The 25,436-nt window shown below is 41.7% G+C and overlaps 1 protein-coding gene and 1 non-coding gene across 5 annotated transcripts; both read left to right on the top strand.

Moving 5' to 3' along the window:
• The first annotated feature begins 636 nt into the window (after positions 1-636).
• TP53INP1 (tumor protein p53 inducible nuclear protein 1) lies at positions 637-19,689 on the top strand. Of its 4 annotated transcripts, none has more exons than XM_037131077.2 (5): positions 637-841; positions 7,968-8,225; positions 8,711-9,068; positions 13,940-14,172; positions 19,493-19,689. In XM_037131077.2, the coding sequence occupies exons 2-5, from the start codon at positions 8,114-8,116 to the stop codon at positions 19,507-19,509; spliced, it is 720 nt and encodes a 239-aa protein (XP_036986972.1). In that variant the 5' UTR covers positions 637-841; positions 7,968-8,113; the 3' UTR covers positions 19,510-19,689. The 4 variants fall into 4 exon arrangements, with proteins under 4 accessions (XP_036986972.1, XP_053516984.1, XP_036986974.1 ...); XM_053661009.1 differs by lacking the exon at positions 19,493-19,689 and adding an exon at positions 16,391-18,710; XM_037131079.2 differs by lacking the exon at positions 19,493-19,689 and having other exon boundaries at positions 8,735-9,068; positions 13,940-18,710.
• LOC119038619 (U8 small nucleolar RNA) lies at positions 4,993-5,121 on the top strand. Its single transcript, XR_005080445.2, has one exon. It is a non-coding gene; the product is annotated as a U8 small nucleolar RNA (small nucleolar RNA).
• Positions 19,690-25,436: the final 5,747 nt, after the last annotated feature.

The following is a 25,436-nucleotide window of genomic DNA, read 5'->3' on the forward strand; positions in this document are numbered from 1 at the left end:
TGGGGCCTGGCTCTCTACCTTTAAAAGGAGGTTGGGTAACCTTGCATTTCCCATATCTGGGGCCCAGACTTTCCATTCCAGTCAAGAAGGCCAGGAAGTGAGCCTGCCGGACAGTTCTGTCTGTGGTTTTACCCTACATTGACCTAGAAGGGGCCTCTTGGGGTCTTTAGGTTCTATAACTCTCAATGTCCACACTCTTCCTCTCGCAGTAAAAGAAAAAAAAGTTAAAAAATGTTTTGAGTCCCTTTGTGCCACAAACTCTTAGCCAAAGGAATAACAGGGGTCTGGGATCTTCCTTTCGCCCTTCGCGTTCTTTCTCACACTCCTGCAGGTTCCCGTTCGTGTGCCCCGGACCCTCCTCTACTGTCCCCCAGTCGCCCCAGAGCCAGCCCGGCCAAACCCCCACTCTCCCTCCCTTCCGCTCGCCCCTACGGTCTTCTCCCGCGCCCGGCGCCCGGCTTTTGTTGCCCGGGCTTGTTTCTAACTTGAGAGTGTTGCCCGGCTCGGCGCCAGGTCACGTGCGTTAGTGACAACCTCTCGCAGGGTGGCCCCGGGGCCGCGGCGCTCCCCATTGGTGGGCCCCGGGCTGGCGCGGCCCCGGGGCGGGGCCCGCGGCGGGCGGGGCGGCGGATCAGCTGTTGCGAGAGCCGCACAACAACAAAAGGAGCCGGAGGGGCCGGCGGCGGCCAGCGGCCAGCGGCGCAGCGACTGGAGGGCCGGCCCGGCCCCGCGCCCGCCGTCCCGGGACCCGCAGCTACCTCAGCACCGCGCGCCCGCCCGCCCCCGCGGAGCGAGGCGCTGTGGCTTCGCCGCCGTCCGCGCTGCTGCAGGTCAGGCCCACGTAAGTGCGGGCGGGGCCGGGGCCGCTGGTCCGGGCGGCGCAGCCCAGACCCGCGCGCAGTGCCCTCGGGCCGGCCCGCGAGCCGCCACCCCGGAGCTCCCCGGCCTCCGGCTTCCTCCGGGCGCCGCCCCGGGCCGCCCACGCTTTCGGCGGGCCTCGCGGCCCCGGGTCCAGGCTAAGGCGGCCTCGCGGACCTGGACCGGGCCGAGCCCTGGCGCTGGGCGGCCGTTGGGTGTTTGGTTTCTGCCTCCTTTCCCGAGCGTGCCCGTTCTCTTGGCTGCGGCGGGACCTCCTCCGCCTCCTCACTGCCCTCCGCTCCGTCCTGCTCGTGCACCCGGTTGTCGGCCCGGACTGCGCGCCGCGACTCATCCCTCGGGGGCCGCGGCCCGGAGCCCTGCGCCTCCTCCGCCAGACACCAGGCCCTGGGTCACGCTCGGTGGCACCGTGGGTCCTCCGCTCCCGGAACCCGGCGACCGCAGCCTACGCGCTGGATCTTACACATCACTCTTTGAGGTCGCACCTGTGGAGCACACTCAGTTTACTTGCCCATAATTTAGAAATCCTTATCATCTTACAAGTAATCCACGCTGAGGGCTTATGACATGCCATATAGTATAATGCGTGCTTTACCGTATTATTTCGTGAATAGGAAACCCGAGGTTCAGAGAGATTGAGTCGTTTAGACAAGGCCACACAGCCAATTAAAAGGACAGGGTGTTTTCTCTTTTAAAGACAGAGATGCTTTGTGACAGTTTCTGTTCTTATCGTATTTCCCAATTATGTCTGCTTATTATCCTCTGTTAATTCCGAATCGAGCAGATTAAGGAAGAGCCTGTTTCCACCTGTAACTTACAAGGACTTGGGCATACATTGCTAAAAGTAAACGTTTTCTAAATACAAAGTAGTTTTAGGAAAGGGGGGAGGGGAGTCACCCGTGGGAGTCATTGAACAGAAGTTATGAGGTGCTCCAAGATCCTGACATCACTTGCCTGGTAATTGAAATACATTTTTCATTGCAGATGTGAAAAGCACTTGGGAAGCTTTTGGTTTTAAGTCTCAGACACTGTTAGTTCTGAACTGGCAGCCTAATTTTCAAAGGCCCCTGCCTGGAACCAGGGTCTTACAAATTTCTGTGACCAAGGTCTCTTGTTTTTTTCCTCTTATCTTTTGTTCTTTTCTGTGAGTGCTCTCTTATGTTTCTCTTGGGAATGGCCCTACTCTCAAAATTCAAGGTTAACAGGCTATGAATTACCACCTATTTCTGTCTTTGTCCACTGTCATTCAGCCTCAGGGCTGATACCCGTGGGTCCCTGGGAGAGTAACTCTCCTGGAGCTAGTTGAATAAAGGTCAAAGGGGAACAGGCAGACTACTTTCTTGCTTGGTTTTTCTGCAGTTTAAAATAGATTTTAAATTCCTCAAATCAGCATGTTTTGTTTTGTTTTTTTTCCTAAACAAGTGAGGGAGGCAGGATATAAAGAGATAATGTTGAGGCTGCTTTTCAACGATGATGTGGTTTGTTGAGCCACCTGGTATTTCGAAACTGTCAAGAAGCCACAAGTGTACATGAAGTTAGATCATCAAAGTTGTGGGATTTTTATTTTTTAATGTTGTTTTTGGAGCCGCCTACTGGCAGCCAGCACCAACTGAAACAGTGCTGTTCTCTGAGGTTCACAGAGCCACAGTCGAGGCTGGAGGGAGCCTGAGAGATCATGTGCAGGGAAAAGCAATGTGCTTGGAGCCGGACAGACTGAGGCTGTAATGCCAGCTCCACCCCTGAGTGGCTGTGTCATTTTTGAGCAAATTACTTAATATCTGAGCCTCAGTTTCCTTATTAGTACAATGGGACAGATAAGTACCTCAGGGCCCTGTCTCATAAAATAAGCATTCAGTAAATTGTAGCTCTAATTATTATATAAACATTTTTGCAAGTAAAGACACTCAGGCCCAAAGATGCTAAATTACTTGCTCATAGTCAATCAACAATTGCTTTGGAATGAACTTGTGGTTAATATTTACCTGCTATGTGCTGTGTGCTATTAAGTGATACACACTTAATACTCATGTTGACACCACCATCCCCAATGCTTAAGGGTAAGAAAACTGAGGCACCAAGAAGTGACTAAATATCCTAAGTTCAAACAAGATGCAAGTAGCAGAGCCAAGATTTCAAACACAGCTGGCTAATTCCAGGGCCATACTCCCTCTAGGTTGGTGCTGTCCCAAAAATGAGAAGCTAACAAGCTCTTCCAGACCAGCAACTAACTCCTTTTCTAAGTTCTCAAACTATGTCGAATGCTCCTCCCCATACGTATCCACTCAGCCACCTTTCTCTGCTCACAGAGCATTTCTACTCATGCAATATAATATGCAAAACGTTGATGATGAAATGTTAAGTAACAAAGCAGGGTACAAAACTGTGCATTCACTAGACTACAACCAATGATTAAAAAGACTGCATTGTAGAAAAAGCTAGAGGAAAATGTACAATATACTAACAGTGGCTGTAACAGAACATGGAGTAATACCTATTTTCTAAGCTTTTTATAATGTGATTTCATTCATTTTATAATGAAAAAGACATTTTTTAAAGGGAGGTATTTGGAGCCAGGATTACGGGGACAAAGCTGCCTTCTTGAAATGCTGGGGTGCAGACAGACAGTTGGTTTCTTTTCTCCACTGGGGTGAGACTGCTCGGCTGAGGTTTAATGCTGAAAGCTTGCAGGCGCCCCAGACAAAGGCAGCACTACCACACCTAGGCTTCTTTGCCTCTACCTCTACACTCAATTCTAGCTGTGTTTGTAAGTTTGTCCTCTTAGGAATTTTCACTTTAGTTTTATCATTGCCCTCCAGTTACGAGTATCAAAAAGTCAGTGACATGGAGGAAGGAGTGAAATCTATTTTGCCTTGCCCTTTAGCCCCACATAGAACCAGCCTGGTGGAGAGCCTCTGTTCCTCAGTAGGAGCCAAGGTCAAGAGTAGCAGTGACTGGGTTGGGACAGTCTCTGGGTCATTGGCAGGATAGGCAAGACTCCATTCTGTATCCTTCCTACTGAGCTTCAACGGGTGTGTTACATAAATACCAACAGTGACTTGGAAAGATGATGAGTTCTTCTCTTGACTGGCTGGGCTCCTGAACACCGCACCCAAGGCTGGTTGCCCTTGCAGGAGGCTTGGAGCACCTGTAGACAGCCTTTGACTACAGGAAGCCAGAAGATTGACTTGTGCTGCCAGGTGGAAAGCCCCACTGGAAACACCTTTCCTGTGATGTAGTTGTGCCCGCGCCAGGATAAGCTAGCTGTCCTCACATGGAGCTGTAGCCAGAGGGGGCCCTCTGCAGTTGGAAACCCACAGCTGCCCAGCCACAGTGGTCCCAGCCTTGTAGGTGGTGCCCAGCCTAATGTTCTCTGCCTTGTAGCTGCCACTGATCTGGCCTGGACCCCATGTGACATCACAGTTAGGGAACAAGATGCTCATTTAGGAGGAGCAAGGGTCTCCCTGTGGGGCTTGTTCTCTCCCTCCCCTGGCCCCCACTGCCTGCTTCCTATCTGGTGCAGAGCCAGCACCCAACCCAGTGCTGGGAACTGGGATTAGTCTCTCAACTGGTTCAGCAGACACAGAAATATACTTGGGGCCAATATCTGCCTCCACAGTTTAAGAGAAATGAGGAAAAGATTTTGAAAATATTTTCTTTCCCTTCTAGTTTATATACTCAAAACCTTTATATCAAACCCTGTGATAGTTCTTCTTTTGGGATATGTGTCATACCACAGTAGGTTAAGCAAATTACATAGCCCACCTCTCTTCTGACTTCTCTTATGTGGGACATAGAGCGGAATTTGAATTCCTGTGTTAGAGCTCCAGCCTTCATGATTTGGCCATGTTACAGGAAGACCTGTTATGCAAGTGACACATTCTGTTTACCCACCTTCAATATTTAATGGCTGATTGTGACCACAAAAGTATTCAAATGTCATTGGTATGAAGACACATTGGTAGTACTACACAGTTGTAGTAGGATGCCAAACAATTGTCTTAATCCAATTTTTACATAAAGAATTGAACCAGGAATCTAACCAGCTACAGATTCTAACTACATTTACAGCTGAAGATGGCTGTTTTGAAAGTGAAATGTCAAAAGTCTGGAGTTACATCATCAGGTCGGATAATCCTTCCCTATTCCTCCTTTTGGAACACAGATTGGAATATGATGATGGTTCACATGACTTGCAATTAGCATTTCTGCATAACCAGGACTTGCAACACCCAGATTGTTCCTGATTCTTTAAAACAAAGTCTGAAGTTATGGGGGACGCCGTATGCTCATCAGAAAAAGAAGTGTTGTTTAGTGAGGCACTTTTCATCCTCCCTGGATGGTCTCATCCAATGTTATGGTTTCTGTTACCCCCTTTGTGTTGACAACTTCCAAGTCTGCCCCCTGAGCTGAGACCGTGCCCTTGAACTCCACAGCCCTATATTCAACCACCTACTAGACATCTCCAGGTGCATGACTTGCAGATATCCCAAATTCAGCCTCTCTAAAATGCCCAAACTGCACCTCCTGCTGTACTCCTGTTCCATTACATAGTCTCACCATTTTCCCAGTTGGCCAAGCCACAAGCCTGGGTCATCCTTGACTGGTCCCTCCCCTTAACTTCTGCCCCAGCCTGCCCTCACAACTGTCCATCTGAGTCTGGAGTCGTATTGTAGGTGCTTCATTCCTGATTTCAGGTTTCCACGGTGTTCCTTCTGCCCCTTCATTCTTGATCTTCCCAACCACCCAAGATTAAAATCATTTAAGTTCCCTGACCTCCACCTGCAAAGGTCTGAGGGCCACCCAGTAGTTCTCCCAGGGCACACAGCACGTAGGTTGTTAGCTGGCCACGGGAGGGCTTTATTTTACTGCCTTTTCCCCTGCACTTAGCACTACACCTGATGCGTAATAGGTGCTTGATAAATATTTGTAGAATGATATTTGACACTGACTGAGAACTTTGTGCCAAATAGGTTGCCTACCTTATCTCATTTTACAAGTATAGGGTCCAGGAGACCATCTAGGAGGTGGTGACTGGCGGAATCTGGAGAGACACCAGGAAGGTTGGCTTCAACTAGAATGAGGGTGGTAGAGGGAAGTAGGTGGAATCAAGCCACCCAAGCAGCTAGAGTCAGGAGAACTTGCTGGTAGTTTGGAGGAGGGGTGGGGTAGGAAGGAGGGAGCATGGCAGGGCTTAGAAGCCAAGGGTAACTGCTAGGTTTGGGGCCTGAATAACTCCTGGGTGCTGCTGCTGCTGCTGCTGCTCCATACTGAGAAGGGATAAAGGAAAATACAAACTTACATAGTGTGGGGGGTGGGGTGGGGTGAGGAATTAAGTTCTCTTTGATATGGGTTAGGCTTGATATGCCATGCCCATCAGGTTACCAAGAAGATACGAATATATAAATCTGGAACTCTGGAACAAGATCAGACGAGGGTAGTCCCTCATTTTGAACTCACCAGAACTCCGTGAGGTGAAAGTACTGCCAGGTGAACTAGGGTAACTTCGTAACTCTCAGAGGGCAGAAGCAGTGGGGCTTGCCACTGCACAGTGAACAGCTGGTTCCAGTTCTGGTTGCTGTCCTTAGATTTCTACAGTGTATGTTTTCCCATGCCACCTGTAGGAACTGTTTTGAAGGTCAAAGTATGCTGCTGTCCTTACAGATTTTTTAAGTAATTAGATATGCTTGTAGTTACATACAAGAGATGCAGAGCACAAGAGAAAATGAGCCAGAGAAAGGTAAATGCCTAGCATAGGATAGTCACTGGGTACTATTGCAGGGTTCATTTGGCAGCTTCTGGCAGTTGACTGTTACATAGAACAACTGTTAATATCTAGCTTTTGCTCCTCTACTTACAAAAAAGCAGTACTGCAGTCTGAAATTACTTAAATTTATAAATTTTATTCAAATTTATCCCTTATTGTAAAAGTACAGATGTGAAAGAGAACCAACTCCTTCCTCCTTTTCTTTTGCAATTCTCCAATAATGTTGTTATTCACAATGCTGAATCTTTTTTAAAATGTAAATTCTAGAATGAATTATAATTTTATTTAAAAGAAATAGTTCCTCTCCTCTCTGGTGTGGCTTTGTGGATTGAGCATTGGCCTGCCAAGCAAAAAATTGCTGGTTCAATTCCTGGTTAGGGCACATGCCTGGGTTGTGGGCAGGTCCCCAGTTCGGGGTATGCAGGAGGCAACCAGGTGATGTTTCTTTCTACAACAATGTTTTCCTCTCTTACTCCCTTCCTCCCCTCTCTCTAAATAAATAAGTAAACTCGTTTTTAAAAACGTTTCTAATTCATATGGCTTGTCATGCTTTGGTGTTAATAGTTGAAACAGCTGAATTTCTATTTTGGATTTGATGCTACACTAAGTGCTAAGGCAACTAAAGTGAAAGGTATGGTCCCTGCCCTCAAGGAGCTTTTCTGTACCAGGGCGGGTCTGAGTGGGAGGGGCCATGGGTACTCTCCAGGCCAGGGTTATGTCTGAACTGAGTTGTGAAAGTAAATTCTTCAATCACTGACCCCACATTTGGAGTTTTCACATTTTATTTTTCAAATACAGTTGACACTCAATATTAAATACACGTTTCAGGTGTACAGTGTAGTGGTTAGATAGTCATACTTTACAAAGTGGTCCTCCAGATATTTCAAATACCCACCCGGTACCACACAGCTATTACAGTATTATTGACTGTATTCCCTATGCTGTACTTTGTATCTCTGTGACTGTTTTGTAGCTGCCAATTTGTACTTCTTAAGCCCCTCACCTTTGTTAGCCGGTCCTGTAGTCCCCCTCCCCTCTGGCAACCATCAGCCTGTTCTCTGCATCTATGCCAACTCCTTCTTTTTGTTTCACATTTTGAGATATGTACAAGTTGTGTTTCAGTAGTCATTCATGCTTTGTAAATACCAGATATTGCAGTTCCTGCACTTGGCTCCTGCGGGAAAGGACGAGCTGTGACAGAAGGCTAAGTAAGGCATGTGCTTTCTTCAGAGGGTGCACATGTATGTGTGTGCACTTTCAAAACCACACACACATTATGTAAAGACACGCTGGTTTGAAATAACCTTATTTTCCTGTTTTATTTTAGGGATAATGACTGTTCTTCGCGCCCAAGTTGAATAAGCACCGTGTGCACTTTACTCTCCTGTCAGTGCCGTCAGGCTGACTGAAGACAGGGGGCTTTGAATCTCAGCTGTAAAAATATCCAGCCAAAGTCTCAATCTTGCCTTAAAAATGTTCCAGAGATTGAATAAAATGTTTGTAGGTGAAAGCAACACTTCTTCTAACCAAGAACCAGAATTTAGTGAGAAAGAAGATGATGAATGGATTCTTGTTGATTTCATAGGTAAGGTATCCTCCACCATTGATCATCACAGCAAAAGTGCAAACACTCACATCTCAGTATTTAAACAAGTAAATCAGTAACTTTAAAGGTTTTTCAGCCTTAAAAGTAAATAAACAAGAATTTGTATTTAAAAATTGCAGGAAATGGCCCATGCCAGGTGATCAGCTCATGAAATTGACTGACGTCAGACCTGCCAGTTTTGCAACTCTTACATCCTGATCAGATTGAGGCACTTCAATAGAAAACCATCAGGCTAGACAAGCAGTAACATATGGCTTGTTATATGTTTACTCAGTAGAACAGAAACAGTCTGAAAACCTTCTCACAAAGCCAGAATAATCCATCCCATACAGTGATACATCACACATGTACACACAGTGCTCAGAAATTATTTTATATTCATTATGGGTGAATATAAATGTTCTTTTCTGACCTAAATGAAGGAATGTGGGCATCAGCTAATAGCAGTGTCTCTCGTTTTTAAGACACTTGCACTGGTTTGTCAGCAGCAGAAGAAGAGGAAGAGGACATTATTGAAGATTCACCTACCAAGCATCCTTCAGTCTTCTCCTGTTTACCTGCATCTCTTGAGTGCTTGGCTGATACAAGTGATTCCTGCTTCCTCCAGTTTGAATCCTGTCCGATGGAGGAGAGCTGGTTTATCACTCCTCCCCCGTGTTTCACTGCGGGTGGATTAACCACTATTAAGGTGGAAACCAGTCCTATGGAAAATCTTCTCATTGAACATCCCAGCATGTCAGTCTATGCCGTGCACAACTCCTGCCCTGGTCTCAGTGAGACCAGCTGTGGGACTGATGAACTTCATAACCCAGGGAGTCCAAGGTATGTCATAAGTATTTGACTCATTCTACAGGCATTCTGTTTAGCACGTGGTTTATTTATTTCCCCCACCATTCAAAGCTGTTTTTAGAAGATGCAAAAGTAATTTTGTTAGAGATTTATAAGGGTATACGCGTAGTGCACAGGGCAGTTGATGGTATTAAAAAAAACTTGTTCATTTTAGATTTTTAAAAAGTTCCATATCTTCCTAACCTAATTTTATTGTCTTCAAAGCCCTTGTTAATATTCACATTTATTCTCTCTGCATACGTATATATGTGTGTATACATCCATACATAGATGTTATCATTTTGCCGAACCTTTTAAAAGGTAGCTTACGTGCTGAGTGATTTTCAGCAGTAAACACCTAAGGGAAGAGGATGATTTTGTAGGAAACAAATGACATTCAAATATGAGACACTGTGAAAAAGAGGAAAATTATAATATGCCCTAAGTATTTAATGGAGAGCTAATCCATTTATAATATGCTGCTAATGAATGGAAAGAAAAGACTGGCATTTCTGTTAAGTATTTTAGAATATAACTCTGGCACAGTAAGACTGGATTATTTGAGGGTATCAAATTCAACAAGAACATTATGTCTTAAAACATAACTCTTACTTTATTCCAAGTAGTCCTAGCTAAGTCACATCAAATGACTCTTAAAATTGAAAACCTGAGAAATCTTAACATGAAGTAAAATGGCAGCTTTACCAAAACATTTTGCTCAGAGAGTTATTTTCTGCCTCACAGAGGAAAGATTTCATACCCGAACAGTGTTTTGTTGATACATGGGGGTCCCAAGTGGTCTGAAAGGCTGTTTCAGTGCCAGGCGGGTGGAGGGCCTGGACAGATTCAAGGAGAGGCCTGGTCGGTGAGGTTTGGTGTGTTCCAAAGCCAGTTTAGAAACATTGTGTGGCCTTTGTCTAGGGAACACGTTCAGGATTGTGCTCTCCCACTAAAATAAAGCCCATGGCAGCATTAATTGTCCCAAAGTCTGACTAGGCCATGATGTGCACTAGTGGAAGGTTCCCTGTGCTGTTGAAGTGTTGTGGGTGCTGGCACTGCCGTAATTCTTTTCGTGCCTGTCCCGGGTACAGGCGACTGATTCCTTGGAGCAGTTCAGGTGGGCCTCTCTGTTGATTGTCCAGGCTCTTGACTCTACAAACTAGACCATTGTATATACCTTCCATTTCCTGTTTGCCAAGTATAAACAAAGCCCAGGCAGCTCATTAATTTAACTTTACCAGAGTTTACTGCACTGTCAAGTCTCAACATTGTAGCTAATCTTGAATGAAGGTAGACATATGCTTGTATCAAATTGAAAAACAGTTTGCTTAGTTACCCAGGCTTTCTACTAGGTAAGCTCTTTGATGGGAAATGTTACTTTAACTGGCACTTTATTCAGCTCTGTAAGTTTATCAAGAGGTCAGTGAGGCACTCCAACATAATTTACAAGTTTTTGGAGTTAATATTGATTTAATTGCTTTATATTTTATTCAAATTAATTTCTTCAGTTCCTAAAAATTCTTCCTGAATCTTTTTTTTATTGTTGTTCAAGTACAGTTATCTCCATTTCCCCTCTACCACTGTCCTCTGCCCCACCCACTCCCACCTCCATCTTTACCCGCGTTGGCTTTATCCATGGGTCCTTTCTTTATACAAGTTCCTTGACAACCTTTTCCCTTCTTTCCCCCATTACTTCCCTACCTTCTGGTTACTGTCAGTTTGTTCTGTATTTTAATGTCTGTGGTTATGTTTTGCTTATTTTGTTGATTAGGCTCCACTTATAGATGAGATCATATGGTATTTGTATTTCACGCCTGGCTTATTTTCGTAGCATAATACTCTCCAGTTCCAGCCATGCTGTCATGAAGGGTAGGAGCTCCTTTCTTTTTGCTGCATAGTAGTATTCCATTGTGTAAATGTACCACAGTGTTTTGATCCACTCATTTACTGAGGGGGCACTTAATTTGCTTCCAGCACTTGCCTGTTGTAAATTGTGCTGCTATGAACATTGGGGTGTATAGGTTCTTTTGAATTGGTGTTTCAGGATTCTTAGAGTATGATCCCAGCAGCGGAATTACTGGGTCAAAAGGCAGTTCCCTTTTCAGTTTTCTGAAGAAATGCCATACTGTTTTCCACAGTGGCTGCACCAGTCTGCATTCCCACCAACAGTGCACTAGGGTTCCCTTTTCTCCACATCCTCCCCAGCACTTGTTGATTCGTTTATGATGGCCATTCTGACTGGTGTGAAGTGGTATCTCGTGGTAAATTCTTTTTTTGTTTCTAATCTCACCTCTGAGAAATTCCATTCAAGAATTTAGCAGAATTAATAGTCACTTCAAACTTACTTAAATACTGAAAAAAAATTTTTTTTCAGTACTTAAAGTGTGTGTGTGTATTATATGTATGTGTGTGTATATATTCAGTATTTAAATACTGAAAAATTTTTTTCAGTATTTAAAGTGTGTGTGTGTATTATATGTATGTGTGTGTATATATTCAGCTTTGTAAATAACATTAGAGAAATAGTGCATATGCATTTCAGGAAATTAGAAAATGCAAATATACAGCAATTTAAAATGACATTTTTATTACCCAATGGTGAATACTATTGAGACTCTAGGGTATATCCTTCCAGATTGTTTTCCTGTATGTACCCACACATGCATGTGTGGGAACTTACCATTTTTAACCTAAACAGGATCAAGTTGCATATACTATTTTATAATCTGTTTCTTAGGCAATGATGTCCACCTTTCTTTTTTTAGTAAAATTTCACTTTATCTACACGAACCATGTTCCGATTTCCGCATTGGAGCCCAGGATAGTTCATGTGGTTTGTACACAGCAGTGTCCAGTTCAGGACCTTGTACTGCATCTGGTTCTGTTGGCATTTTCGAAGCAGTGAAAATGTCATTTGTTAATATCTCATTTGTTTTTGTATCTTGTATGTTTTGATATAACAATAGGGAAGTTGCATAAGTACTTTTCCATATATAACATCAAAAGAACACATTTAATGTTACATAAATTTGTTCTGAACATAAGAAAGTACTGCAAATTAATAACCAAAATCTTATTTACTATCCTTATTTTTAGACTTGAAATTATTGTAAGTAAGGCCTACTAAATCAAGGTAGAAATTAAGTGTTACCAAAATTAGGAGAACGGCTATGTAGTAAATAGGTGTCTGTATTTTTTGAGCAGGAAATAAAGCATGTCTTTCAAAAGTTAGATCATTGCCATCTTATCTATCCTTGGAGATATTACCACAGGGCACATAAAAGTAAGGTGCTTTATAATTACAGGTGAACTTCAGAGTGTGTGTTTTATTGTATTTCAACCTTTGTAAAACACTACAATCTTAAATAATATATGTGTAATTTAACGACCCATAGTAAACCAGTTAAAGTAAAGTTGACCTCCTAACAGTAAAATTAAATAGCATTTTAAATCTTACTAGTGATTTAATAATTCACCACTTAATATCTGTAGGGCCAGGGAAAGCTGCTTGTGAGACTCACTGGCACAGAATAAGTACATTGCCTTTGGGACTGTGTTATCAGTCAGAGTAGGAAGTTAAGGACTCAGAGTGCCCACCTTTTAAAAACTAGGCTTGCCCTGGCTGGTGTAACTCAGTAGATTGAATGTGGGCCTGTGAACCAAAGGTTCGAGGTTTGATTCCCAGTCAGGGCACATGCCTGGGTTGCAGGGCAGTTCCCAGCAGGGGACACATGAGAGGCAACCATACATTGACATTTCTCTCCCTCTCTCCTTCCCTTCCCCTCTAAAGATAAACAAAATCTTTTAAAAAAATACCTACTTTAAAAAATAAAAATTAAAAAAAACTAGGCTTTATTTTAACTTCTATTAGTTTCTTAATGCGCCCTGCTTTGATTCTACCATTTTTAAAAAAGCAATATATTAAAAAAGAATAGTGTTTTCCTCTAGTGATTATAGACAGAATATATAACTACCCTTCCTGTATAACCCTTAAAAATCTTAAAATTCCTCATGTCTTATGTTACTATAGTTTGGATATATCCTACTTGATTAACTTTTACTATAGAAAACAACACATCATATGGTTTGTAGCCAAGGGTTTTCATGATATTGCTGTGCACACACCACTCCAAAATGTGCCCTGTCGTGATATAAATAATGAGCAGGTAGCTGCTTACTAGAAAGGTGTTAAGTGAGTAGATTTTCCTCCCATAAAGCTTTATTAAATACAGTTGTAAACCTTGCTTCCTAGGACATTTCACTTACAGACAGCAAATGTCTGTGAAGATGCTGTTGCCACAGTGTGTCACTACTCACCTTGCTTCATAACCACGGTCCTCTGGAGTGAGGCCTGTGTTAGAATCCTGGTTGAGTCAGTTAATAATTGTGACCTAAACACATCTTTGAGCCATAGGTTTCTGATCAATAAAACTTGGGAATTAAAATATTGCCCTATTAAGATCATGGCAAGAATTAAAATATATAATATTCGCAAAATATTTGGCAAATGCAGATACTCAATAAATGCCAGTTTCCCCTCTTAGAAAAGCACATACGTGTTTGCTTTGTAATTAAAATTTACTCAAAGTGTAAAACATTTTTTTATTTTTTCAGTTATGGTCTACTTAATTAACCACCTGTTGACTACTGTATGGCTTGTTTCTATTAAAAGTTGGCTGCTTCTTTCTACCACTTCTTTTCTGTCCGTCAGAAAAGTCACAAAATACAAACTTGTCTGTCAGCCATGAAACACTGAGCTGTCATTCAGCCATAAGTTAGTGTGGCAGATTGAATTGCTAAGTAACTTTGCAATTGTCATTAGTAACATACTCTGTTTAACACACACCCATTTTCTTCTGTTTCAGAGTGGAAGCTCAAAATGAAGTGGGGCAGCACATTCACTGCTACGTTGCAGCTGTTGCTGCTCACACGGCTTTTCTGGAACAACCTAAGAGCTTTCGCCCTTCCCAGTGGATAAAAGAACACAGTGAAAGACAGTCTCTTAACAGAAATAGCCTTCGTCGCCAAAATCTTACCAGGGATTGCCACTCTCGGCAAGTCAAGCACAGTAGCTGGGCGGTCCATCAGCCCTGCCCACGTCAGTACAATTACTAAGAATTTCAAGTTTGATTGGTTTGTTTCTCTTGGTTTGTACATGTGTGTGGATGTGTGTGTTTGGATAATGAAGATGCTGTCTCTCTACAGCCAGTTGATGACCAATCACATAATTTTATCAGTGTGTTTAGACACTATCTTGAAAACCAGATTTACATGCTGTGTATCACATAATGCCTTGCTCTTAACAGTTACTTTTTTGTAAAATTTTTCAGAGTATTTTTTGAAACATATCAATACAGTTATAGTGTTTGGTGTTTGGGGATGTCTTTAAATCTATTAAAGTGTATATAAGTTAGTATTTTAAAGACATTTCTTCTCAAGTATGAAAATAGGCGTCTTTCAGCTTCACTTTATTTTGTATTACTTAATCGATCTTTTGAGTAAGCAAAAATTTATTCTCAGGGTCAGCCACACACTTTATTGACCAGTACTTGATAATCTTTTCTGTATATAACAAATACATTTTTACACACTAACATGAGCATTAACAGGTTGTAGTTGCCATGGTTATAATGGAATTATGGCTGAATTCTCTTTTGAAAGAAAACTTGATATATTTTTGTGTGAGTGGGTTCCCCCCGCCCCCCGATTAGCCATGGAGTTCATTTTGGAATTCAGGTACATTTCGTGTTAGTGAACAGTACATTCACTGATTCCGACGTGACTGCGTGACGTGGTACAGACATTACAAGTGTTGTGGGACAAAAACACTTGTCTCATGTGCAGAGGGATTCAATTAGACCTGTGAAATTGTATTTGGGAAAATGTATGTCCGTAACTAACCTATTAGTCCACTATTTAAGTTGTTTGAATTCCTTCCTTCCAGCTTTGCTCACTCACCACCTCACATCATCTGTAAATTCAGAAGTACTTGTCCAGGCACTTGAGTGACTTCGTATTTATGTCTGCCCCAGGGAAAAGCGGTAGGCTTTGTATTTCTGATACAGTGATCAATCCTCTGCGGTGGAGCCTGTCCTGCCAAGTGGCAAGCAAGCAAATTCCTGGCGATTGCCTTTCATGGCATCTAAATGAAGAGGGACAGGTTGGCTTCCTTGAGTTTTAATTTTTTGTTTTAAGTCAGGCTTCAGACAGAATCTTCACCACTTTGGCCTCTGTCTCCTCCACCAACGGGAGCAGTAGCAGTTACCTGGCTCACAGCCATTGTGAGGACCATGTCCTGATTTGAAGTGGGGCTTTCTAGAACTGCACCCGTGGGGGATTCCAAGGGTGTCTCTACTGAATCCAGTGGTGAGGGTGAGGCCTGTGGCAACTTTTCTGCCACAACTGTTTTTCAGAGGGTCGGCGCTAATGAGTTCAGGGTGCAGGGTTCGATGCCCAGAGGCCGGTCACTCGACACAGAGAAGATCTATTTCTTACCTCTAGTCAGTCACTTTATTTTTTAGCAGTTGTGATGGGTTTTGCTGAGCCATCCACACTCTGAAATCTTCTGAAATTAAATTAAGCACATTTATAATCCAAAGCATTCTGCTTACAGAGCAGTAGTATCACTTTCATAATCAACTAGCTTATCTTTCCATCTTCTTTGCCACCCTCATTAAATAAGTACACATCTCTACAATGTTTCAAGGGAAAAAGCAGCACGAAGTTACATAAAGTATTATATTTCTCAGTAACTCTGTAGCAGCTTGATGTGGGCAAGCATGGGATACTTTTTTTAAGTGAAGAGCTGTGCTCTTCTGACTAGACTGGGATGTTTAGTCTGAAACAGTCAAATAGTGTAGTTACATGGTGGTGGTTGGTGGTTCTGCTGGCGTTGATGAAGTGCCAGGAATGTCTCTTTAGAACAAGAGTCTAGATCCCCCTTCTCTCCTACTCCCCTTCCATTTCAACCACCCCTTTATTTATTTGTTTTCTATTAGGGGCCAAGTCTGTAAAGTTTTGTCAAATTGAGCTAGAAGTTTGTTACTATTTGTGTTTACTTGGGTTGGGAGATTAAAGGTAGAGTTTTCATGAAGGTGTGTATGTTTTACATCATGTTTGTTATAGGGCCATATATTGGTAACTTGAAAATAGACCAGCTAAATGTTTTCTTGATGTAAGCCTCTGAATACATTGCATGCAAGTTGTTAGTACCTCACGGGCTATAGAAGTTCAGCCAGGAGAATTTATTTGGCAGCAAGGACAGATTTCTATATATAACTACAATGGTCTTTTTTTACTTTTTTTTTCTTTTTCAGATTTCCTGATGCTTTAAATACATTTACATCTCCATTAGTTACTGCCTTTTTGTTTTCCTTATCTAGACCTAATTTTTATGCCTTGTTCCTGGAAGACAAATAATTTCAGTCTTTGGGATGTTTTTTCAGGGTAAGGGCTACCACACCATCTGTGATATTATATTGTGGTTTCTGAAATTGGCACATGTAAGAATCGAAGAAAGTAGTTACATAACTCAGTTGAAGTTCTTGGTCACCAGATGTTGTTACGCATCTACTGTGTGTAAGACACAAGACCACTAATAACACAGAATGATATTAACATGTTAAGTATTCTTTGAAACATGGCCAAAACACAATTTATTATAAATTATTTTTGCTGTTGTAAATATTAGTGGTTTACAATGTGCTTTAGTGCATATTCCTTAAAAATTCAAGCCGGGAGAGATAAGACCCCTTTGAATTCAGTGCGCTGTTTCTAAACTGATAATACCGAATGTTACTTGGAAAAAGTCTGGAATGTGTGGTGCACAGAAGCAGGTCTCATGAATAAATTTCTTAGTTTTTATAATGCACCGTGTTTCTCAAAGTTTGTGTTTTTGTTAATAAAACATTTTGTAATGTATATTCTATGTTTATTCTTCTTCCTCAAGTAATTGAATTGTGTACTGCACTGTAAGTTGAATATTAACCATTTATTATTTATCTTTCATGGCAATGCATTTCATGCTTGGCTGGGTGGGGAACTGTTTACAGAATGTGCAAAGTGATTGGATTTTTGACTTCCTATTCCAGGGAGCTTTTTTTTTTACATTAATTTTCTGTTCATTTTTCCAGTTTCTAGGCAAACTGTTGCTTTTTACATGTCTTCTCTCTTGCGTCAGTACCTTGATCCTAGTAAAACAGTTTACCTAAAACTTGAGAGGGCTGTTAAGCAATGCCCATTGGTTTTCCTTCTCAAATCTGTGCAGCACACTGGTGGGTAACCTGTAAGTCTTCATTGAATCTGTGTTTGCTATTTCTTTTCCTCCTCAAGGAAATATATTGTCTTTATGTCTTCTTAAGAGAAAAGAGCAAAGAAGAATGAATATCTTTATCCTCATTTTCTTTGAGTTAGAAACAAAAAAAAATGAAGGACTCTAACTAGATAGACATTTAAACTTAGATTAATGGAAAAAGTTTAAGAGTTTCCAAGTGTTAGTTTTTGTTTTTAGAATCAGTTTAGAGACTGCTCCTTGTATTGGAGATACTAGCATATGTTACCTTAAAATTATAAGGCCCATACACAGATTAAATTATCTTAAAAGTAGAGTTCCTGTCATGGATGGTTTCACGGCCATCACTCATGTTGATGCATTATAAAAGGCATCCTTATCTACTTTTAATGCTTAAAATTTTATGTAAAATGCTTTAGTTAGAAAACCAACTTAATGCAATGGTGTCAGCCTTGCTATGTAGCAGTTTCACTTGAAATTTGACACCAATGTTGGTGGTTTGGGTGGAGAAAGGTGCTGGAAGGGATATAGATAAAGATACCCTTTTTCTATTTGCAACAGTATCCTATATGTGGGAGAAGTTACTATTCAAAGGTAGGAGGCAGCTTAAGTGGATCATGTTTTGTATGTCATTGAGAATTTCCCTTACACCACTTTTAAAACTTGTATAATTGATAAATGCCCAGTTTTGCTCTGTATTTGCTTTAGCCGTTAGTATTTGTTTTCTAGATGGACTTCTGAAAACTAAACCAGTACTTGGGGAGGTTAGATGTGTATGTTTCCTGGCTTGGGGTGTGTGAGTGGTTTTACTTGCTTTTTGGTTGCATTTTCCTCCAGAGGTTTGGAACTTTAATCAATAATTGTGTGTGTTATTCAAAGAAAAAAATGGCTTTGTTTTTTTCCTCAAGTAAAATTGTGACTTGTACACTTGCTTTTCAAGGGCAGGGCATCAGTTGTAGAGACTGAAGAGTATTGTAGATTGTACTATGTGCCTTCTTGATGTGTTTCTGGACACAAACTTTTTTTAACAACTTGAAAACTACAAAGGGACATTTGGTTAGGTTCTATACTGTACATCAATCTATGCATAAATGGCAGCTTGTTTTTCTTGAGCCACTCTCTAAATTTTTTCTGTTTTTATAGGAATTTTTATACTGGTTAGTTCATAGCTGGTCAGTTTTATACACAGACTAAACAATACAGCACTTTGCCAAAAAATAAGTGTAGCATTGCTTAAAAGTTGTGTATTAACACCAGTTCTTTGTAATTGGGTTCAGTGGTGCAATTAGCACCCTCTGGAGTTACAGTTTTTAATCTGTCAGTAAATAAAATGTCCTTTAACTTCACATTTGTCAGTTTCTTTTATTTTTTTCTTTATGGTCACTAGTCTTAAAACTAGGTACATCTTAAAATATTTGCTGTTTAGTTTTACTTGTCCAAAAGATGTATTTAATATACACTTTAAATACTTAAAAAAACTTGTATAAAATAAGTGTTATTGTATTACAATAATCACTAAGTGAAGATGAATTTGAGGGTAACTCCAAGCCAGGGCTTTTTCCCTCCAACTAATCTTCATTAAAAAAATTATATATATATTTATTTATATATATATATATATATATATAATTTAATACATTGGTTCTTAGACTTTTTAAAGCTGTCTTAGTGAATTCTCAGTGGCTGTTTTCCCACATGAATGTGCGGACACAATCTTTAAAAACATTTTAGGGCAGTATGGACATACTCTGTGTCTATTAATGCCCCCTGTTAGGGACCTCTAGTCTAAATAGTCTAGTGAATATTCAATGCTTGAACAGGTAGCTCAAAGAACTCTCGTGTTAAGGAATCCTTGGGGAAGATCAGCATTCTAGAACTATAAGTTATTGCAAGATGGATTTTTAAAATATTTTATTTATTGATTTTTAGAGAAAGGGAAAGGAGGGGGGGGAGAAGGAAAGAAACACTGATTGGTTGCCTCTCCCACACCGCCAACCGGGGACCTGGCCTGCCACCCAGGCATGTGCCCTGACTAGGAATCAAACCAGCAACCTTTCAGTCTAGGCAGACACTCTATCCACTGAGCCACACCAGCCAGGGTTCAAGTCAGATTTTTATTATTTCTCAGACTCTCCAGTGAAATGACAAAGAGCAGAGGTGAGGAGGGTCAGCTCAAAAATGAAAACGAAGTCATGAAAGTTGATTTGGGAAGAAGCAACTTGAAAGAGAAGAGTCTACCATGGAATAGCAGGTGAGGGGCCTCCATACACCGTAACCAGAGCGGCTGAGGAGTCAAGTGGCTTGATCACATCCCCAGGGCAGTGCCGGCATGGAGCCCAAAAGTGGGTGCACCAGAGTGAAGGTGTTCTGTGGAGATGGGCATGTCCCTGTTTCCCAGTTTGGCATGTGATCTAAGATAATTGAGCTCCTTAGAACTTACACTGACAACAAGGTTATTTACTGCAGTGTCATCTGTAAATGCAAAATATTGCAAACAACCTAAATGCTTAAACGTAGGAGCATGGTTGAAATATTCTGTCAAAGCCACATAATGGAGGTCTGTGCACATCCAAACAGACACAGAAACCATGAGGACAAGCTCTGTGCACTGATTCAGAGTGATTTCTAAAACTGCTAAGTAAAAAAAAGCAAAATACAAAAAAATAGTAAGCTATCCTTCATGTAAGAAGGAAATATAAGAAAACATTTATCTGCTCATTTGTGCAAAAGATAGTAAGACTAAACTACAAACTAAAAAGACGTTACCTACAGAGGATGGATAAAAAGGAGTTGGAAAGGAGAGAGGAACTGAAGCAGGATCAGGGGGATGAGGACGGAGCATCGTTTCTCTGAGCACCCTTTTTTTGTGCAGCCTTGGCTTTTAGAACTATATTAATGCTTCCAACAACTCCCAAAATAAAAGTAATCAACTAGCATGGCAGGAAGGAGAGCCAAGACAGGAAACAACTAACAATCTAATGTAACTATTGCAAACGAATACAAATGCATGCTGAAAGGAAAGAGGAGAACTAACCTAGTAGCTGGAATGAGTATTTTGACTGGCTAGGACACCCAACTGCACAAACACATGAATTAGTAAGTGTTTCTCACAGAGGTATGAGCTAGCAATTCTGTCATTTTATGCGCACACTGGGACTAAGCATGTGGCTCCGTGGTAGGGATGGAGAGGCAGATTCCACACACTGTGTGGCAGATACACTCTAAGGTGACCCCTAGGAAGGCACAGCTTCTCTCCCTCCCTCCCCCTTCAGTGAAGGCTGCCCCCTGACCACTTCTAATGAATAGAATATGGCAAATGTGATTAGGTTACATGGTAAGGCCAAGATCAGGATTTTGCATATATAATTCAAGTCCTTAATCAGTTGACTTTGAGAGAGTGTAGAGGCCAGAGTCATGAAGCACTAGAGACTCTCCATTGCTCCATTACAGGAATTGAAACAGAAAGCTGCAGTGAATTCACAGCTGCTAGGAGATGAATCTGCCCAAACCCAAGGGAGCATGACAGCCCATCCTCCTTGGTCAAGCTCTGAATGAGAAGGGAGCAGAGAACCCAGCTGTGCTGTGCACACTGACAACCAAAACCCAAAGAGAATACATGGAGGGTGTTTTCCAAGCCACTGCATGTGTAGGAGCTTATGTAGCATCGAAAATTAGACTGTCAGAGGAAGAAGTTATGACTCAGCAAGTGGAGTTTTTTGTAAAAATGGAATAGGAGTATTGGGGTAAACATAATTTTAATATGTACAGATAGGTGTGGAAGTGAATATTGCTGTGTGTGTGCATGAGTGCGCACACACACTTCACTGAGAGGACCTGCAAAAGTACCAGCAACAGGCCCTAGAGCCCAGAGCTGATTCCTCAGTATCATCTCTCCAGTAAGAGAAACCAGACAGAGCTCCCTGAAGAAGTGGTTCATTCCAGGGTTGTGCAGGAAGTACATAAGGTGATCTTCAAACACTTGTGGAGCCAGAAAATGAAGTTCTTGAGAAAGGATGGGGCACGTCAAAGAGATAGGAACCAACTGATGAAATGCTAAAGGAGAAAAGCCGGAATCATCTGAACAGCAACATAAGAAAGTACAGTATTGATTTATCACTCATGGAGTGAAATATCCATGGCTCTGTACATGGGGGAGAAGAGTGAACTCTTCTTTACAGAAGAATACCAGTTAATAAGTAGAAGAAGGAAAATGTAAAGTCACCTTTAGGCAAACACCATAGTGTTGTCACCAACAAATTGTGGGCAGAGGTTTGAAACGAAATGTGGCACCAACATTGCAAAGCATCTCCTTTAACATATTTGTCAATTACAAAGGTGGAAACAGTAGCTCCATAGTGAAGAAACCAGCAGATAGCTCTCTAACCCAGTGATGGAGGTTAACATTACCAGCAATAAGACACTGACCTCATGTGACATTAAAATGTGATACACTGAGGACCTCACTTCCATGGCCCTCTCATCAAAATACCTAAACTGGGCCCACGAGAAAACATCAGACACACCCAGACAGAGGGACATTCTACAGTATATCTGACCAGCACTCATCGTAAGTGTCAAGGTCATGAAAAACCATTGTGATAAGTGTACTGTGGTGATAATAGTTGTTAATATTGGGGGAAGCTAAATGAAGGGTATTATTTTTGTAACTTTTCTGTAAGTCTAAAATTATTTCAAAATAGGAAAGTCCCCAGAATGAAGAGATAAGCCACAGTGGGAGATGTCCACAACACATAGTCAACAAAGGCCTCATACTGAGACTATATAAAGAAATTTTACAAAATAGTACCAATAAAAAAGTTTAGAGGAAGCCTCAAATAACCAATTAATATTTTAAAAAATGCTCAGCCTCATTACTAAGCAAAAGAGTGCAAATTAAAACGATGTTCACTTGATTGGCAAAAAGTAAAGACTGACGATATGAAGTGTGTGTATTCTGCTATTGGCATGCACTTCACACTCCCAGTAACCTAGCAATTCATTCTAGGTGTGTACCACACAGAAACATGTGCTTCTGTGTACCAGGACTCCTATACCAGAACTTTCACTAGCCAGGAGCTGAAAACAACCCAAATGTGCACCACTGATTGACTGGACAAATTGTGGCACATTAATTTGGTAGACTACTAAATAAAGTGAAAATGAACAATCTGTAGTCCTACATACACACCAAAATCCATACTTCCCAAAGTGCTGTGTGAAAGAGGAAAGTCACAGACTATTGCTCCGTGATATTAACTACATAAAATTCAACAGTAGGCCGAGCTACTTGCACCCTGGGTGTCCCTCTTGGGGTGCATACCAGGCTGTCCCTCTTGGCTGCATTCAGGGTGCCCACCATAGTGTCATCCGTAATGTGCCTGAGCTGAAAAAGCTCATTTGGGTTACCTGAGTAAGAGTAAATGATCTGGTGAAGTGAAAACTTTAGGCATCTGTTTTGGCCCTCTTCCTTCCCTCCTACTTCTCATGTGGGTTATTTATAACTGAGGTACCAGGTAACCCCCAGAGCCTGAGACACCAGTGCATATTAATTCTTACTTTGTCTCTGTAAGAATTAAGGAGGAAATAAAGATTATCTCCTGGATATATTTTTTTTTTTCATGGAGACTTCTTTGGTAGGTCAACGCCAAGTTGAGAATATCAGGGTAACACACGCCAGTAGCATAGCCAACACATTTTGAGTGTTTTAATATTCTCCAAATTGTGTAGAAGGAAAAAAGACCTAACAGCTATAGAAGGATTATACTGTATGACATGCTTTACACTTCCACTTCCTGTAATCAAGCGCCCTGAGGTAGGTAATTCCCCTTTTACAGATGAGGACAGAGCTTAAGTATCTTGCCAAACCTCTCACAACTATTACATGATAGAAACTAGATTATAACCCATCTATCTCTCAAACCCATTCTTCCAAAAAATTTTCACTAAAAAAATCACCTCACTGCATGCTTGTTGTAACAAGACAGACAACACAGATGTGTTAATGTCTCCTTCGCCATCCCAGTGCCACCCTCCAGGGGACAAATTCCGTCAGCTACGATGGTATCCTGCCCCTTCTTTCTCCAGACTCACAGTCACATATGTGTACATGTAGATTTCCTCATTTTTCTCAAGGTAACATCACCCCATTAACATTAGTCTGCAACTTTGTCACTACATCCACACGATATATCCACAGAGAGCTCTCCAAGTCCATACATGTAACTCTAACTCATCTTTTTTAAAAAATTGTGCAATATATTGTGCATTACAAACCATAATTTATTCAATACTTCCTGAAATTTAAAACAAAAATGCAAATTGCTTTTTAGGGTTTTGCAATTACAACAAAGCTTTGTCAACTCTCTTGAACATACAACCTTATAAATTGGAACTCTGATTTCTCCAGAATAAATGAACAAAGATGACATTACTGGACGTAATCTCCATATTTTTATTTTAATGGAGAGCAGGCTGCATTCCCAGAAGGTACAATTTGTATTTACTGCAGCAATGTATGAGAGCTTATTTTCTCTCTCTCTTGCCACCATGAAATAGCATCAACCTCCATAATTTTTTGCCTATGTGATGGCTGAAAAGTGGTTTTTCACTGCATTTCTTTGATTGTTGGTAAAATGTAGGTTTGTGCTCTTCTGTTGTCGGGTTTTGACTCATAAAGAAAGAGATGCGAGGCTAAACAATGGAATGTGCCCTCTCTGGGGGAGGCCCCTGGGGAGGTCATTCCTGTCGGGCAGAGGTGAGATTCCGTTAGATTCTGGGCGGCGTGGAACCCTCCGTGAGCTGGTGGCATCTGTACCGTGGGCATCAGAGACGGAAACACAAAACTGGGCTTTGAGTCATGAACACTTCAAAACCAGACCGCATGGGGAGGAAGTAGGGGACCTTGGCCAGATACCTCTTCCCTAACCCTCATCCTTCACCTGCAAGGTAATCAAGAAGGAAGGGGGGGGGAAGAGGGAGAGGGGAAAACCGAGTTTCCTTTAGTCAGAAAGGGGCGAGGCTTTCAGGGGCCAACAGTGCAGGAAAGCAGAGGGCAGGCAGCATGGTTTCGCCCTGGCTCAGTCTACTCTCTCAAGCTGAGAGGGTCTGAGGCAGGAAGTGGAGGAGCCAGTTCAGTGAGATTACTTCTTAAGCTGGGGCTGTGCCTTTGGATACATAGTAATTCTCCAAACTTTATTTTCTTATTTTGAAAAATGAGAGAGAGGTTTGGAATTTGTGATGTGTAAGGCCACTTCCAACTCTAAGGTTCTATAATTCCAATAATAAAATGTTGATAGCTTTCTATTAATTTCATCTCACTGTCCAGGTATCCATGAAAAAGAAATCTGGAATCAAGCCTGTGGTTCGAGTCCCAACCTGTAAATTATGTGATCTTAGCCCAGCCCTTTCATGCTTCCGAGCCTTTTTCTCATCTATAAAACTGATGAAATAAACTTCACAGGGTTGTTGCTAGACTCAGGTGAGGGGATACTGGTGGGAGGGCTTTTACAAACTCTAAAGATGTGAAAACAAAAGCCGCACAGCATTCTTACTAAATCTTTTGTTTGTTCAACTTAAACTTCGCTAGTCATTCATCCCATAAATATTGACATTGTCTACTGTTTTAGGCACTAGAGATACCTCAGTGAGTGAGATACGGAGGTCACTGACGTCATGAAACTTGGACTTGAAAATGTTCTTTTAACGCTGGATAGCATTGGATAAGGAAATTTAAATATACATGCTTTAGCAAGATACATGCAAGGTAATAAAGCTGGATCCAGTATTGTAGAGAATTCAATAAATATGTGTGCAGCTCCCCCTAATGCCCCACACACAAGGACCAGGCACTGCTTTAGGTATTGGGAGACTGAGCATTGACTAGGACAGACCGAGTCTCTGGCTCCAGAGCTTACGCCCTATCAGAAAAGTTATATTGGTCCAACTATTACTAATCACATAAGGAACACCATCAAAAAAAGGAGGAGGCTGACATGAGAGGTGTGAAACCTAGCTCTGGACCCCGAGCTCCTGGCCTCTTCCCTTGGGAACACTCAGTGTCTGCTCCTCAGAAC

Source organism: Artibeus jamaicensis, unplaced genomic scaffold (genome assembly GCF_021234435.1).
Source record: "Artibeus jamaicensis isolate MK-2021 breed Jamaican fruit bat unplaced genomic scaffold, CSHL_Jam_final scaffold_916, whole genome shotgun sequence".
NCBI lineage: Eukaryota > Metazoa > Chordata > Mammalia > Chiroptera > Phyllostomidae > Artibeus > Artibeus jamaicensis.